A 16965-nucleotide genomic window follows, 5' to 3' on the forward strand; every position below is an offset into this window, starting at 1 on the left:
AGGAAACAAAGCTCATCCGATGAGCTGCTGGGCCACCCCAAACACCTCGGGAGCCCCTGGGGTGAGCAGCAGCCTCGGGGCACATCCCAAGGGGCCAGGGGGCCATGGGCAAGCAGGTCAGGGCAGGTGAGTGCAGGCAGCCGGGATGAACAGCAAACACTGTTTACACCTTCATTTAAATCCATGTATAAAACATCTACACCCTGCACATGCATATATATGATCCCAAATTTGTGCTCTTTATGAATGGCAGTTGGTTCCTTAACTGTTCTCTTTGCATCTCTACCACATTTAACTGTTTTTTTGTTGGGTTTTTTCTCCTCCCCAGCATTTGTGAACACAAAGCTGGGCAGACGGTTCTGTACAAAGGAATGTTTCTGACCACAGCCAGACATCAGCTATGTCAGGGCATGAAACGCTGCCTTTCTGTAGGCCCTTGTGCCATTACATTGTTTAATCTTCAAAGCATTAAACTTTTGAGTTACTCAGACATTACAAAGCTAAAAATAATAAAAATTCAAATGACTTGGTGGTGAAAGTATCTTGAGTAGAAAAAGGATATTAAAATGTTAATTCACTGAGCATTTTCCCACCAGTTGTTTTATTGGCTGGAGCTCCATTTGTGTGGAGGAGAATTAGTTTTCTTTTCTGCTGCACGCAGGTGCATGTAAATTATTAAATAGCAGCCTCTGAAACTCTACCAACTTTTATTAAAAATATTTATACAGGTTAGGTGACGAGGTGTGCAGTATTTTTGAGTAAGCTCCTGGCAGGAGAGGCTCAGTTGTGATAATGAAGCTGCAGTGATAGAGCAAACAAGTCCCTAGAGCAACTAATTCTGTGAAATATATTAATTTTTTAAATCATGTGTAATGATATTGCCCTTGGAGCAGCTTCCTCCCCCCAGGCCCCAGGGTTGTGTTAGGTTCTGGTGTTGCTGGAGTCCCCAAAGCAGCAGGGTGGGAGCTGCTCCATGAGTCTGGGGGCTCATCAGTGGGCCCTGCCAGCCCCATAGGCAGCCCTTGTCCTCCCCAGCACGAGGCTGGAGGTGTGGGATGGGACCAGGACTCCTGTGGGAGCTGGAATAGTGAGGGATAAAATAGCATTGCTGTCGTTATCCTGCTGGCTTTTAATGAGTGGAGTCAGCCTTTCCCCAGGGCTCACCTGGAGCCAGGGTGAGCAATTTTGGGATGAAACTGTTGGTTTGGACCACAGCAGGGATGCTCCTTGGCTAGTTTCCAGCTGCCCCTACAGAACCAGGGGTTGTGCACATGGGGATGTGTGTGGGAGCAGGGCTGGGCCTCCCTCCTGCCCCTCCTGAGCGATGGAGCAGGCACACAAGGAAAGGTTTTTGCATCAATAACGGGCTGCCTCCCCCCTCCCCTCCCCCAGTGTGACCCCTTTGCAGCGGTACAGTAAAACCAACATACTGAAATCTCTTTTCTCTTCCCTTCTCTCTCATCTCCTTGTTTTTCTAGATGTTTCCCCTGCCAGTGGCTAATGGAAAAAACAGACCCACGACCCTTGCAAGCACTCAGTTTGGAGGATCAGGTACTGTCATCTTACTTTTTTTCCCCTTATACCATAATGTTTCTTGCAATAAATTTATGTTTGGTTCCAGAGATGCCATAGGGAAAGGGATTCTGTATTTTGGTGATGTATTTTTCTGGTGGTGCTCTGCTGCTGTTTCTCTGTATGGTTTCCTTCTTGCTCCATGAGTGTCTGGGTGGGCAAAGCTGCTCTTGCTGAGCTGTCTCCCATTCAGACATTGCTGCCTGAGCTGGAGGTTGTTGTCCCACTGCTCCAGGAGCCTGGGAGCAGACAGGGCTGGTCTCTAAGCTGCTTAGATGTGTCTGCACTGCCTTGGAAGACTTTTGCTGTTCCCCTCTGAAGATAGGGGGGTGGTGGCTTGTTCCTGGTGCACTTTGGGGGTCTGTTCAATGCAGCCCCTCCAGCAGGTCCCTGCTGCTGGGTGGGATCTCAGCATTCCCAAAGGGACCTTGCAGAGCCCTCCAGGGTGCCAGGAGGGCACCAGGGATGCTGAACACCCAAAGTTTTTGGGAACAGGGCAGTGGGGACGAGAGGGCTGCAATTGGAGGCTAAGTGTGCTGGTTGGTTTGAGGCTCAGGTGGAGGATTCCTGACCCAGGGTATTAATGCCTAGGGAAGCTGCTCACACAGCCCCTGGCATGAGGGAAGTTCAGCTAATTTGCCCTTCCTGCTGAACACTTCGTGGATGGTTAAAACTCAGCCTTCCCTGCCCTGGGCTGGCTCCAGCTGTGCAGGAAAACTCCTGGCTGTGCTGTGACATTGAGATGCATCCCAGAGACTGGGCTGGGATTTCTGGAGAGCGGCTGTGATGCCCCAGTGAGGCACTGGGGAACCTGCGGCAGCGGGATGGGGGCTCTGCCCTGCCCTGCTTCTGCACCAGGCAAATGTGATGCTCTCAGACTGAGCTGTTTAGCTGCGTGTCAAGATGGTTTTGAGCAAACACTTTTGCAGGGAGGGAAGCTGTTGAGTGGGCGCTGGAGGAAATTGGAGGGGAGAAAACTCTCGGGTTAACCCAGATGGAAGCTGATCTCTCCAGTGAGTGTTCCTTGTGTGCCTTGTGCTGTTAAAATAATCCACAAAAGGCGTGCTACACGCTGGGAGGAGAAGAGCGGTGCAGGAGCTCCCATTAATCCGTTTCCTGCTCAGAGCCTGCCTTGGCTGCCAGGTCCGTGGTGCTGGCCAGAAGCAGAGGCTGGAGTGGGGCCCTGCGGCACAGCCAGACCCCACTACAGCCCAAACAACACCAAATCTTTGATTCTTCCCCACCCCTTCTTTTCTTTTGGGTGAGTGAAAGGTAGTCACCACCCTTCCTCTGGCCTTCTGCTCTCTGAGCCTGACTGGGAGCAGTTCATAAAAAAAGAGCACTGAGTTATACAGCTGCACTGAGGGATGTTGCACAATCCCTGCTGTCCCAGCCTTGGACACAGCAGAGACTCCCTCATCCACGGGCATCCTGGCTTGGGAATGCAGCTCAGGGCTGGGTGTAGGGCAAGAGCTTTGTTCCAGCAGCAGAGTTATCCCTTGGGCAGCCATCCTGGCCTCACCTGGAGATGAGGGGACAAATTTCATCTAAGTGTCAGTTTTGGGACTTTGCCTTCCTTCTGCATCTTTGGCTTTTTGCTGGTGGGGTGAATAACTGCAGTAAGACATCAGTGAGTTGTGCCATGCAGAGGTCTATGTTCTGCCTGTTAGAAGGATCCAAGGTGTCTAAACAAGGCCCTAGAAAATGGCAAGAGGTTGCTTCACAGATTGTTGGTTTGTTGGTTTAGCTTTATTCACTGAGGCAATCAGATGCTAGTTAGAATTGCAGAATCATGGAAGGCTTTGGGTTGGAAGGGACCTTAAAGCTCATCTTTTTCCACTCCCTGCCATGGGCAGAGACACCTTCCATTAGACCAGGTTTCTGTCCAACCTAGCCTTGGTTATCCCCTAAGGTAGTTCATCCCTCAACACACAGGCAGTCATCCAGCTCAAAATTTGATTTGGAGTCATCGTTAACCTTGATGTGGTTGGAGGGCAGAGAGCCTGGTCCTTGGATTTTGCAGGGGGAGCAGGGCACCTCACAGCCACACCATAGCCTGGACCTGGAGGTGATCACACTACATCTTGCCATGCAGGAAGGCCTGGGCTTCTTTAATGTGCCACATGTGTTTCAAGCACTTCTCAGTCAGGGGGCTGACTGCTGCCTGCAGTGAAGGCAGCGCAGCATTTCCTCTCTGCCTGCAAAGGAGAAGCAAACACTGATTTGTCTGAGTCTTAGCTTGGTGCTGTGCATCACAGTGCCAGGATCTCTTTGTTTGGGCTTATTGTGGTAACCTCAAGATAACAAACTGATGTTAACTCATGTGCCAGAAATATTGGTGTTTTATCCTTCTGCCCATGCAGGATGGGAGCCCATCACTAGGTTGGTGTAATTGGGTTGGACACAGGAATTCATGATCTCCCTCTTCCCATCTCCTTGTGGAAATGCTGGGGCAGTGTGCAGCTTTTATTCTTTTTCCCTTCCAGAGAAGCTGTTATCTCCAGGCTCTTTCCTCCCCAGGGAACTGAGGATGGAAGGAGGGAAGGGAGCAAAGCACTGACTGATCAGTCCCAGCCAAAATGAGATTCTTGCTTCCAAAGTCCAACTAAGTAAATAAAGGAGCAGAAGCATTTTTTAACAGGGAATCCCAGTGATAAAATTGTCCCAAATTCAAATCCTTTTCAAATTCAAAATTTCTTTACCAGAAGTGTTGTTAACCATTGGCACAAGCTGCCCAGGGCAGTGATGGAATCACCATCCCTGGAAGTGTTCAGAACAGGTGTTGATGAGGCACTTGAGGACATGCTTTAGTGGTGAACATGGGCTGACAGTTGAACTTGAACATCCTAAAGATCTTTTCCAACCTTAACAATTCCATGTTTCTAATAACTGCCCTGGCCAAGCTCCTGGTGGCCCAAGGGAAGCCCTTTTTCTCCCCCAGGGCAGAAAAATTCAAAGTGTTCACGCAGACCCTCCAGCTTCGAGATCCCTTTGCTTTCCTATTTGCCTCCTGCTTTTATTTTAAGCCCTGCCACTGTTCCCCTCATTTCTGTCCTCAAATGCTCCGGGGAGGAACTGGTTTCGCTCCCCCGCCGCATGGACAATTCAGCACCTCCGCTTTGCCTTTTCTTGGCAAGGAGAGACCCAACAATTGCCACAAGGATGGAGCTGACGTCACCCAGCCCGTGGCTGCAGCATTTATAGCACATATAGGTCACCACGGGAAGCTGCTCTGCCTGGGGCTGGAGCTGCAACCAGAGTGTTCCAGCAGGGGCTGTTTGCTGCTGGGGTTTTATTTTAGCCAAGGTGCTCAGCCCATGCCTGTTGTCCTGCTCCTCAAAGAGGTTCACTGTCCCCTCCCCAAAAAGTATTTGTTATTTGCAGTAGCAGAACATCTCAAAGCGTGTCCCCCATCGTATCATAGTTCATAAATGACTAATCTGAGCTGCAGCAAGCTCCCTCCCAGTGCTTCATCGGGCCCTGCCTCAAGCAGGAAACCACTGGGGCTGAATTTCTCATGGAAATGACCATTTTAATTGACATGGAGGCAGTGGGAGTGGCTGGAGGCAGCAGAGTTGTGCTGTGGCCTCGTGGCTGCTGAGTTTTCAGCAGGGTTGGTGCGTGCTGGCTGCACCTTTGCTCCAGCAAAGGGGTTTGGGCTCTGCAGAGCAGGGAAATAAACCCAAGGCACGTGGCTGAGTCAGGTAAAACATCTCCTGGAGCAGTGCATGAGCAGCACTTCCACCTGTGGGTAACGTGGAGGGTGTGCAACCATCTCCCTTCCCATCCCAAATGGTGTGGGGTGCCAGGACTGGGTCCTGATGGGATGGGAGCCATGGGGTCTCCTGCTGACAAATTATTCTGCTCTCAACAAGAAAAACCTCTGCTAATTTTTATTTTTTTCTTTTCCTCCCCTTTTAAATAAGCAAAATTCAGCATGAAGTGCCTTTTCCTTTATGCTTTGTGCTGAAGTGGGTTGGGCTCTTTGCTTGGGGTCTCAGGTGGGTTTGGGAGGGAGGGTCCCCTCCTGGCCTGTGCTGTGATTCCTACCCCCAAAATTCGTTGGTGCTTCCTTGCTCATGAGCTGAGGCTCCCTGTGAGGGAATTGCTTTGATCGGGGGAAGTTCATCAAGTCCATTTGAAGCTGGTGAAGCAGGGAGTTTTTCAAAGGGTTACAAGCCGGTGCATGTAACAAATTTCAAGTTATAGTCTGGTGAACAAAGCAAATGGATTCTCCCTGGAGGGAGGCGAGCCCGAATCCCCTTTGAAACTTGCTTTAAACAACGCACAAACTTGGATACCTGTGGCAACAGCACCGAGAGTCATAAATTCTCTGAAAGCTGGGGTTGTCTCTTTAATTGATGCTATGGGGGAGCTGTTTGAAGGTTTAATTATTTTGAGTGTGCAGGCAGCCCTTGTGTTGGGAAGCTCTGAGTGGGATGGGCAGGGTCTGAGGCAGCAGGATGGTGCTGGGCTCCCCTCTGCTCCTGGAGCTGGGTGGTTTGCAGGGACCACGACAGGCAGGGCTGGGAAGAGCCAAGCGCAGCATTTCTGTCGCCGTGCTGTCAGCAGTCAAGTCCCAGGCTGCAGAAACCCATTTGCAACTGTTTTCCATAGTGAGGAAAGCAGGAGCTTTTATTAGCAAGGCTGTATCACGTTTTCCTACTAACTGCCTCGAGTTCCCACATGTTTTGCTTACGCTGAAGTGGGAGTGCTGGGCTCCGCTTGTTATTTTGATGGATGATGAAAGGCAGACATGAGGTGTGCAATATGGGACTTGATATTTAGAACTGGCACTTCCCGTTCAAGTTTGGGATCTGGGCTGTGTGTTTTTATGGCGTGCTCATGCAAACTGTCACCAAACACAAAGCCACCACAACAGAAAAAGGCAAAGCAGAAAAATTCACTCGCCAGGCCCTTGGTGTGACCGTTTGTTTCAAAGTAAATGTTACTGTTTAGCCATTATCAAAGGAAATCAAAGGAGAGTTGGGGGTGCTCACCTGGAGAAGAGAAGGCTCCAGGGAGAGCTCAGAGCCCCTTGCAGGGCCTAAAGGGGCTCCAGGAGAGCTGGAGAGGGACTGGGGACAGGGCCTGGAGGGACAGGACACAGGGAATGGCTCCCACTGCCAGAGGGCAGGGCTGGATGGGATATTGGGAAGGAATTGTTGGCTGGGAGGGTGGGCAGGCCCTGGCACAGGGTGCCCAGAGCAGCTGTGGCTGCCCCTGGATCCCTGGCAGTGTCCAAGGCCAGGTTGGACGGGGCTTGGAGCAGCCTGGGACAGTGGGAGGTGAACCTGCCCACAGCAGGTGTTTGGAAGGAGATGAAGTTTAAGGTCTCTTCCAACCCAAAAACCATTCTGGGATTCCATGGAAAAGCCTTTCCAAGGTCAGGTCCAGCTTACAAAGCCGTGCAGTTTCATTGCCTCCAAGTGCAGTCCCTACATCCCCCTGCTCTCCATAGTGCTGGAGCCTTTCCATTCCTGCTACTGGCAGAGCCCATGGGATGCAGGAGGATGCTCCAGGTGTGGCAGGGACACCCCCATGTGCTGCAGTCCCACCCTGCCGGTAACAAAGCCTGGACACTCTCAGTGACCTTCATCTCCTCCGTGCAAACCAGACTTTCTGCTTTGGTTTTGTCTTTGTCCTTGGGAAGCTCCTGTTCTCCTCCCCCTCCCCATTCTGCTCCCTGTTTTCCCCATGGGGTGCATCCCATTTACCAGGATATAGAAAACAAGGTCTGGAAAAAAGGAGTTGGAGGGCCCAAAATCTTGGGGCAAAGAGTGCAGGTTGGCATGTTTGGGGCAACAAATGGCAGGGGAAGGTCTTCACACCTGTGTGCTTTAAATCCAGGGTCACACCCCATCTCTGATCCTCATGTGCATGTTCCTGCTCCCAGGGCTTCCCCACCTGCACGGATGTTTCTCCTGTGCCTTTGCAGTGAGGCTGAACCAGAATCCCAGATTTGGGCCCATCTCATTCCATCTGCTGCCATGGGCAGGGGTACCTTCCACTATCACAGGTTGCTCCAAGCCTTGTCCAACCTGGCTTGAAATATGAAGGGCTCTCACTTTCTTGCAATTAATTTTTTCCCCTTGAATTTTATTTCACTACTGGGAGCAAGGGTGTCCTGTCCTTCCAGAGGCACAACTGGTTTCTAATGGACACACAAGGATCAAGCCTGGGAAAAGCAGGGAGATGGTGACAGTGCTATGGGGATGCTCTAGCAGCAGCTCAGGGCTCCTCTAGCAGTCGGGGAGAAGCAAATATAACCAGTCCCTGTCTCAGTGTGTGTTTAACTTGAGGTGTGAAGGGTTCATGTTTTCAAGGGGAGGTTTTGAGGGGTTCTTTTGGGGCTTTTTTGTTCGTTTCCCACCTGGAGAAGAATCCTTCTGACTGGATTTAAGATCTTTAACTGGGAAAAAGTGCAGAGAATGCTGGGAGTGCCAGAAAAGTGTACTGAGATAAGTGACAGTTTAGAAACTGCCAGTTTGCCACAGACCTTGTTTAAGCACAGTTTTAATTTGCCAGAATTGCTGAAGTAGTGCAGGGCTCTGTTCACGGCAGAGCTCTTTCCTCCCCTGGATGAGGCAGTTCCGCATCAGTGAGGCCGTGGCAGCTCGATGGGTTCCAATGGGATCAGTGTGTCTTGTGTAAAAATCTGAGGAGCTGAGGGGAAACTGGACTAGATGTGCGCCTTCTGAAAGAACAGGTACAAGCTCCAGCACCACCTTATCTTTAGCGAGAGGAGCTGGTGGGCAGCAATTAGTAAGTCAAGAGAGTAAGTTCAGCTTAGATATTGGGAAGAAATTCTGCCCTGTGAGGGTGGGGAGGCCCCGGCACAGCGTGTGGCTGCCCCTGGATCCCTGAAATGTCCAAGGCCGGGATAGAGAGAGCTTGGAGCAGCCTGGGATGGTGGGAGGTGTCCCTGCCCATGGCAGGGGTGGCACTGCATAGGCTGTAAGATTTTTTTCTAATCCAAGCCATTCTGGGATTCTGTGAATTCCCTCTGTCACTGCCCTGTTCCTCAGGACTCTCACCTGCATTCTGAGCTCTTAGGTGGTCTCTGCAAGGCAGGACTCTGGGGTTTTCTGAAGCTCTGCCTGAGTTCACCTCCAATCCTGCCCCAACTCAGGGCTGCCTGAGCAGCACATGTTGGCTCAGCCTTCCAGCTCGTGGCCTCCACGCTTGTTGTGCCCTTTCCAAAGGGAGAGATGGCTTTGGAAGGGACCCAGCAGGTCTGGCAAGTGTTGCTGCTGGACCTTGCTGCTGCTAATTTGCAATTCCTCATGCCCTGTGGGGTGCCCTGCTGCAGCACGTGTCCCACGTGTGACCAGCTCCTCGGCCTGGTGCATCTCCACTGTTAATGGTTCTGTGCAGTGACACTCAAACTGCAATTAGTAGTAGTATTATTTTTAATTAGAGACAACAAATGGGTGTTTTAAGGGGCTGGATTTAGCACAAAGTGCTTTTTTGTTACTCTGGAGTGCCTCATCTCTCACCTGGCATTACATTTCCCAATGCACACAACTGATGGACACTATAAATACCTGGTTCCTGACTGTTGTCTCTGTTGTCTTGGTGGCCTGGAGAGGATCCTCTTCACTTCTGCCCAGACTGTGCTCCCTGCTCCAGACACAGGGTGGAGGGATTCACCTAGGGCCATCATGGGAAGGGAGGGAGCCAAGGGGGAGCCGGTGGTGGATGTAGGGACAATAGAGCTGTCTTAGTGATGTCAGAAGGTTTACCCACATCAAAACAAGTCCAGAGGAGGCCACGGAGCTGCTCCAAGGGCTGGAGCCCCTCTGCTCTGGAGCCAGGCTGGGAGAGCTGGGGGTGCTCACCTGGAGAAGAGAAGGCTCCAGGGAGAGCTCAGAGCCCCTTGCAGGGCCTAAAGGGGCTCCAGGAGAGCTGGAGAGGGACTGGGGACAAGGCCTGGAGGGACAGGACACAGGGAATGGCTCCCACTGCCAGAGGGCAGGGCTGGATGGGATATTGGGCAGGAATTGTTGGCTGGGAGGGTGGGCAGGCCCTGGCACAGGGTGCCCAGAGCAGCTGTGGCTGTCCCTGGATCCCTGGCAGTGTCCAAGGCCAGGCTGGATGGGGCTTGGAGCAGCCTGGGATGGTGGAAGGTGTCCCTGCCATGGGAGAGGGTGGGAATGAGCTTTAAGGCCCCTTCCATCTCTAACCACTCTGGTTCTGTCTGCCTGGTGGATTCCCATCTGTGTAAGCTGGGATATCTGCACTCTCCCAGCACCTCCAAACAGCTGGGAATGGGGGCACTGAATTGCCCACCAGTCCCTGTGTGGCCAGGACAAGGGACCTGGGCAGTGTCAGGATGTTTCAGGGGTGTGCAGGGGTTTCCCTGGCACATCCCCAAGCCCAGCTGGATCCATGCAGTGCCCTCAAACTGATGAGCTTGGGAAGCCAGGATAGCAGTGATCCCCTTGGTGCCTCTTCGCCTGAGGGCAGGGGCAGGGGCTGAGTTCTGCTCTGGGACAGGGACAGGAGCCCAGGAAGGGCTGGAGCTGTGCCAGGGCTTGGGATGGATCTCAGGGCAAGGTTCTTCCCCCCGAGGGTGCTGGCACTGCCCAGGCTCCCCAGGGAATGGGCCCGGCCCCAAGGCTGCCAGAGCTCCAGGAGCGTTTGGACAGCGCTCTCAGGGATGCTCAGGGTGGGCTTGTTGGGGGGTCTGGCCAGGGCCAGGGGTTGGATAAATGATCCCTGAGGGTCCCTCCAGCTCAGGATATTCCAGGATTCTGTGATTTCCAGCTAGTGGGCAGCTCCCAGCCCCACAAACCCCTGGGATGATATGTTGGCCTGACTGCAGGGGCCTGGTGCTGGTGGAGGAGGGATTGCATTTTAGGAAATCCAGGCTTTTTCAGAGGCTGGTGGCAGGACCTGTGCTGGGACAGTCAGTGCCTGGTCCCCCCTCCAAGCAGAGCCCATCCTGTGCACACTTCAGAGCCATCTCTGCCGGGAGGTCCCCAAGTACCTGGCAAGCTTTGATTAGCACATTAGCTTAAACAAATTGAGTTATACACCCACAGAGGGAAGAGGTGCTGCACTCCTTCAGTGGTGACTTAAAGTTTAATTAATTTTGTTGCCAAATGAGGCATGAAATACACTTTGAAATACATTGTGGTGCTGAATGTGTAATTGTACAGGGGCCTGGGAGCACGGCTGAGGATCGGGGATCACCTGAGGCAAGCCAGGCACGGAGCTCTTGTGGCCCCAAAACGGGGCTGTGTGACAGCAGAGAGCCCATCTGGGGGGGCAGAGCCCCCCTGGGAGTGGGGACCGGGCCAACCCCCTCAGCACAGCAAAGCAGTGCCCAAAGATGTCATTGTGCCCACAGGTTTGTCACTATTTGGGGTTTTTCTGCCAGAGGATCCAACTCCTGGGCGAGATTCAATCTGGTGGCAGAGTCTCCAGGTGTGTCCTCACCAGCAGCAGCCACTGTGGCCATTCTGTCCTTGCCTTCCAGACAGGGATTTGCCTTGGTTTGGGGGAAGGTGGAGGGTGGGAGTTTTGCCAATTGGTTGCAGAGATCCTGGTCTGTCTGTCCCTGTCTTGCAGGGTGGAATTACATCTGAACAAACATCAGAAAGGGAAAATCTGAGCCATGAGAGGAGATTTCTTGGTTCAGCTTTTGAGAGTTTCTGCAGTGGCTGTTTGGATGCTCTTCTCCCTGCCCTGATTAATGTTTGTGGAGGGAAGTTGCCTCCAGAGCCTCACTCCCCCAGTAAAGAAGGGAAAGAGGCAGTCCAGGACATCTGCCCTCATTTTTTAATCCTGAATTTTTCAATTAACTCACCAGGTAGCCCAGCTCCAAAGCCAGCAGGGAGAAAAATCTAAAAAACACTGTCCATCTGCCTGTGAACCCTGGGAAGCACATCCCCACCTCCAAAGTGACCTCAGGCAATGTCTTCCTCTAAATTTAGCTGGGGATTGCGTCAGGAGTAAGAAGGAGGTGAAGTTAATGTGGCATAAGCTTTTTCTAGCAGGGGAGTTTGCCTGATTAGACAGGGACTGAAAATAAATAAATGAGCTTCATATCAGAGCCTCTGGGGCCAAGGCTGGGAGGGAGGGTGGCCTCCAGCACACAGGGACATGAGGATGTGGCTTTTTTCGGATCAAACAGGGCAAGGGACAGTCATCTATAAACCTCGACTTGTCCTAGCTGGGAATAACCTTCCAAGAAAGTGGGTGATGCTCCCTTTGTCCTGTCTGAAGGCAGTGGATGTGGCCAGCAAGCTCTGGGGTCACCTCTGGTGGTGGCACCTGCCTCTCCTGGGGCAGGTTTGATGGTGGCTGCTGGGCACTGCTCAAAGCAGAGCTGTTCCTCCCCTTCTCAGGGAGTTCTGCCCATCCTTCCTTCATCCCTGGCCCCTGGGGTGGGGAATTGGTAACGTTTTCCCTGACCTGGAAGAAGCCAAAATCCTTCAGGACAAGCCCTGGGGTCACTGTTGTTTCCAATCCCCTCTCTTACCTTTCTGCCTTGTCATTCCCAAGCTGGGGGGACAAGTCTCACTTCTGACAAGTGACAAAACCCATCCTGGTGGCAGTGAGTGTGTGACCTTCCCTGAGAGTGGGGGTGGCCTGGGCCTCTTCTGCTTTCTGGGACATTTTATTCTGAAGTGATGTGGTCTCCCTTGCAAAGGCTCCTCCTGCCCTGTTAACATTGTTATACAAAGCAGCAGTTTGCCATCTAATTAGGAAAAATATGCACTAACCTCTACCATATGTTGCTCTTCTCCTCGGATTTGCATTTGAAAGTCCAGCTGAATTTCAATGTGAAACTGGATTTTATCCAAATGATGAATGGCCCGAAAAGCTGTGGGAAGGTGGATGTGCCTCCCCATCACATATGGTTGGTTGGGTGTTTTTTTTTCCCTTTTTGAAGAAAAAAATTTAAACCAGGGTTCCTTCATTTCTTGTCCCATGGTTCAAAGTGTTCACACCTTTCCTCTCAAACTGGATTTGTCTGGCTGGGTGGTCATTCCAAGGCCTGTGAGGTGCTAGAGCTCCAGCCCCATGAGGGAGAGGGAATAGATTTACTCTTAACAAGTTGTTTTTGGTGGCAGCTCCACTCCTGGCTGTGTCCTGGGCTGAGCCCCCAGCGTGGGCAGCAGGGGAGGGGGGATTCTGCCCCTCTGCCCCTGTGCTCAGGTGAGACCCCACCTGCAGAGCTGCCCCAGCCCTGGGGAACAACATCAGGAGGACATGGAGCTGCTGGAGCCAGTCCAGAGGAGGCCACGGAGCTGCTCCAAGGGCTGGAGCCCCTCTGCTCTGGAGCCAGGCTGGGAGAGCTGGGGGTGCTCACCTGGAGAAGAGAAGGCTCCAGGGAGAGCTCAGAGCCCCTTGCAGGGCCTAAAGGGGCTCCAGAAGAGCTGGAGAGGGACTGGGGACAAGGCCTGGAGGGACAGGACACAGGGAATGGCTCCCACTGCCAGAGGGCAGGGCTGGATGGGATATTGGGAAGGAATTGTTGGCTGGCAGGGTGGGCAGGCCCTGGCACAGGGTGCCCAGAGCAGCTGGGGCTGCCCCTGGATCCCTGGCAGTGTCCAAGGCCAGGTTGGATGGGGGTTGGAGCAGCCTGGGATGGTGGGGGGTGTCCCTGCCATGGCAGGAGGTGGGACTGGATGAGCTTTGAGGTCCCTTTCAGCCCAAACCAGGTGGGATTCACTACATGTTCCCAGCCCTTCAGGTAGGTTTGTACAGGAGCCCCTCACGTTGTTCCCGGTGTTCCCTGAAAGGGCCCTGGCTGCAGATCCCAGGCTGGGGATTGAGGCCTTTTGGTTTTTCACTTCAGTTGGAGCAGTGGCTGCTCCAAGCCCCTTCCCACAAAGGGCTGTGGTTTGGGCAGTGCTCCCCAGGTACCACAGAACAGGAGCAGGGGTTTTGCTGCTGCTTGGGCTGCTGAAGGTTTTGGGAGCCATAGGATTGCTGAGCTGACACTGCACATCCCCAGAGTCCCTCAGAGCTGCCTGGACTTCCCACTTGGCTCGAGGCTGGATTTTTCCCCTTGACTGAGGTCTATTTAAGCTGAGTTAAGCTCTGTGACAAACTCAGTGTTATGTTGCTGAGCTGGGTGTGCTTGCATGGCTCTTACTGACCTTTTACCTCACCTACCTGGCAAAAAAAGCTCTTAAAAATCACTTTGCATCCTGATTATTTCACATCCTCTGTGAATCTGTTGTCAGAGAGTGGCTTGGGTGCTGGGCTTGCCATGGTTGCTTCGGGTTTCTGACTTTTGTTCTCATTTCTCTTCACTCCTTGGAGATCAATTCAATCTTTATGACAGTTTTTGTTGGGGATTTTGCTATGTTAATGCAGCTGAACTAATATGATTACATTTCCAGATTTGAGTAATGGAATAACAAGTCAGGAAGTTTTGTTGTTGGGGTTTTTTTTGTTTGGGTCTTTTTTTTTTTTTTTTAATAAAGGAGAACTTATGTCACTTCCAAGTCTTCAGTTGGGAAGCTCTTTCACTTTATCAGTTACTCAGAGAAGCTGGGAGCTCTCCATCCCTGGAAGTGTCCAAGGCCAGGTTGGACAGGGCTTGGAGCAGCCTGGGACAGTTTCCCTGTGATGGCAGGGGTGGAATGAGCTGGGCTTTGGGGTCCCTTTGCACCCAAAGCGTTCCATGGTTTCATGTTCTGTTCTTGACACAAGGGCTCCAGGGGGCTGTGGCCATGCAGGGACACCCCGGTCCTGGGTGCTGCACTTAGTGCTCCGAAGTGACAAAGATGTTCTGGATGCCCAAAAAGATGCATCTTCCCTTTTCCCCGAGAGCTGCCAGGCCAGAGGGGCTGTGTCCCTCCTGCAGGGGCAGAGCCCTGGCACACCCACCCTTCCTGGTGCAGTTTCACCAGCATCTTGAGGCATGTTGGCTTTGCTCATCTCTGCACTTGCTCTCACGTTCAGAGGAGGGATCTGGAAAACAGCTCAGCCAAAGCATCTCACAATAGCAACTTCCTTTCTAAAAAGAGAAGGATGTTGTGGAGTTGGTGGCTTCTCATTATTTTCCCCAATTTGAGCTTTCTTGCCACTGGTCCCACAGTACCAGAAGGATCCAAAACTGTTGGAGAGTGTCCAGAGGAGGGACACGGAGCTGGGGAAGGCTCTGAGGAGCAGCTGAGGGCACTTGGCTCGTTCAGCTGGAGCAGAGGAGACTGAGGGGAGGCTCCTCGGGGGCTGCAGCTCCTCCCGAGGGGAGGCGGAGGGGCAGGGGCTGAGCTCTGCTCTGGGACAGGGACAGGAGCCCAGGAAGGGCTGGAGCTGTGCCAGGGCTTGGGATGGATCTCAGGGCAAGGTTCTTCCCCCCGAGGCTGCTGGCACTGCCCAGGCTCCCCAGGGAATGGGCCCGGCCCCAAGGCTGCCAGAGCTCCAGGAGCGTTTGGACAGCGCTCTCAGGGATGCTCAGGGTGGGCTTGTTGGGGGGTCTGGGCAGGGCCAGGGGCTGCACTGGATTATCCTTGGTGGTCCCTTCCAGCTCTGGCTATTTCAGGACTGTGATTTTGTGTCAGGTTGTGTGTCCTGCTTTGCTTTAGGATCAGTGTAACTGCTGCTGGAGCTCACTGTGGCTCAGGGGGTCCAAGTCTCAGAGCTGTTGTGTCACCGAGCTGCTCCTGCCCTCGGATGGGGTCCTGGCCAGTGGAGCAGAGCGGGAGTGGGGCCGTGGTGTTTTCCCTTTTTGGGAATGCTGTAAGAAGGTAGTGACTCACTTTCCATGGAGCTGATAGTTACCCTGCTCCTGTCTTGGATTTGTGTTGTGTAGCCAGCAGGATTATTTATAACTTAGCCAGCATCCCGAGTCTATTGTTTCTGCAAAGAGCAGGAATGACTAGATGACTTCCTGAGATTTTTTTTTTTGCCACCCCCTCATTTTTTATTTTTTTAAAAATCTGCTTTTCCTTCCAAGTATTATATTTGCCAGTTGGATGTTTTCCCCCCACATCTTCCCCTCCTGATTGTGCATTTGTGCTGCTGACAATCCCACTACCGGTATTGCTTTAACTCTAAAATCTCTCCCAGGAAGAGAAGGGGTCTGGCACCTTCCCATGGCATGAGGGGCTCTCTGGCCTTGTAGGTGCTGGGGACTGGGGCAGGAGGCTCTGGCTGTGCCATTCATGGGAGGACTCTCACCTCTGCACCCTGTGGATGCTTTGGGGTGGGAGGTGCATCCCAGGAGCAGAATTAGTCTGGTCTGTGATTGCACCATCGAGCTCTGGGTCAGCCTTGTTGTCTCTGCCTCTCTGAAGGGTCACTTTGGACAATCCAGAGGTATCACCTGAGCCCAGGGATGTGCAGAGCTGTCTCCATCCTGGCACAGCCAGCCTTGGGGATGTGGCACTGGTGGGCGTGGAAGGAGTGGCTGCTCTCCCAGTGACAGTGGTCCCACCTGGGCAGCGTCTGCCCCAAACCCTGGAGCTCTTCTGGTTCTTGTTCCCCTTCTCTTTGCCCACCCACCTGCTGCTGATTCACTGTTGGTATCATGAAGCCCAGGAGCCATCACCACTTTAATTAATTAATTAAGCAGTTCCATGGGAATCAGTGGGGAGTGAAGGTGCAGGATGGAGAGAAAGGGCAGGGTGGCTTTGGCCAGCTGAGCCGATCTGAACCTGCATGTTGAGCTTCCTTGGGGAGCATCCCCCAGTGCCCCGAGGCTGCCATCCACAGCTTCTGCTCACCCAAACAGCTCCACTTTGCACCTTCTTGCTTGACCTTCATGCCTGGGACTCCTGTTTTGGGTTTGGTTGAGTCCAATTCCCTTTGGGCCAAGTGTGGAGCCTCAGTGGTGCCCATCCCAGCTGTGTTTCCCTCATTATCTGCTGCCTGGCCGTGATGTACCGAGCAGCTTCTGAGGTTGGAGCAGCTGCAGAAGTGACCAGGGGTGAAACAGCTGAAGGGGAAGGAGCCTGGGCTGCCTTGTGGGCAGCAGAGACCCTGCTCAGGTCCTCTCGGTTTCCATTAGTTCAGAACTCAAAACTTGGGGCTTGTTCAAAGTTAAGCTGCTGTTTCTGGCCAAGGTGCCTGGAGGCCTCTGCCCAGCCTCTCCCCATCAGTCACCAAGAGCTGCCTCATGTCCCCTCTGGCTCTGGCTCCTTCCTGAGCTGCAGGGGATCCATGGAAGAGGCTGGCAGTTCTGGTGCTCCCCGTTCCCAGGGCACTGAGGTGTTGCTATCCTTGTGCTGACTTTCCAGGAACTGCCTGGCTCCGCAGGAAACGTGAGGTTGATCCAAGTGGAGTTCTGTCATTCTTGAAACATCACTTGGATATGAGCAGCCTGGAGTGGAAAATGAGTCCTGAATTCTGTCCTGTGGGGTTTTTACATGCTCTTCACAGAATTCCAGAATGGTTTGGGCTGAAAGGAACCTCAAAGCTCATTCT

At 52.8% G+C, this 16965-nt stretch overlaps 1 protein-coding gene across 8 annotated transcripts in view; it reads left to right on the forward strand.

Moving 5' to 3' along the window:
- The window catches only part of TCF3 (transcription factor 3), an 83101-nt gene that overhangs the window by 7831 nt on the left and 58305 nt on the right, over positions 1-16965 (forward strand). For all 8 annotated transcript variants that reach the window (XM_088067886.1, XM_088067888.1, XM_005531339.3 and 5 more), the window contains exon 3: positions 1479-1551. In XM_088067886.1, the coding sequence (XP_087924012.1) occupies positions 1479-1551 (73 nt within the window). The remainder of the gene's footprint in view (positions 1-1478; positions 1552-16965) is intronic.

The sequence above is a fragment of the Pseudopodoces humilis genome, chromosome 28 (assembly GCF_049639895.1).
Source record: "Pseudopodoces humilis isolate 2021_Gansu_Grassland_sample_001 chromosome 28, ASM4963989v1, whole genome shotgun sequence".
In the NCBI taxonomy this organism is placed as follows: Eukaryota; Metazoa; Chordata; class Aves; order Passeriformes; family Paridae; genus Pseudopodoces; species Pseudopodoces humilis.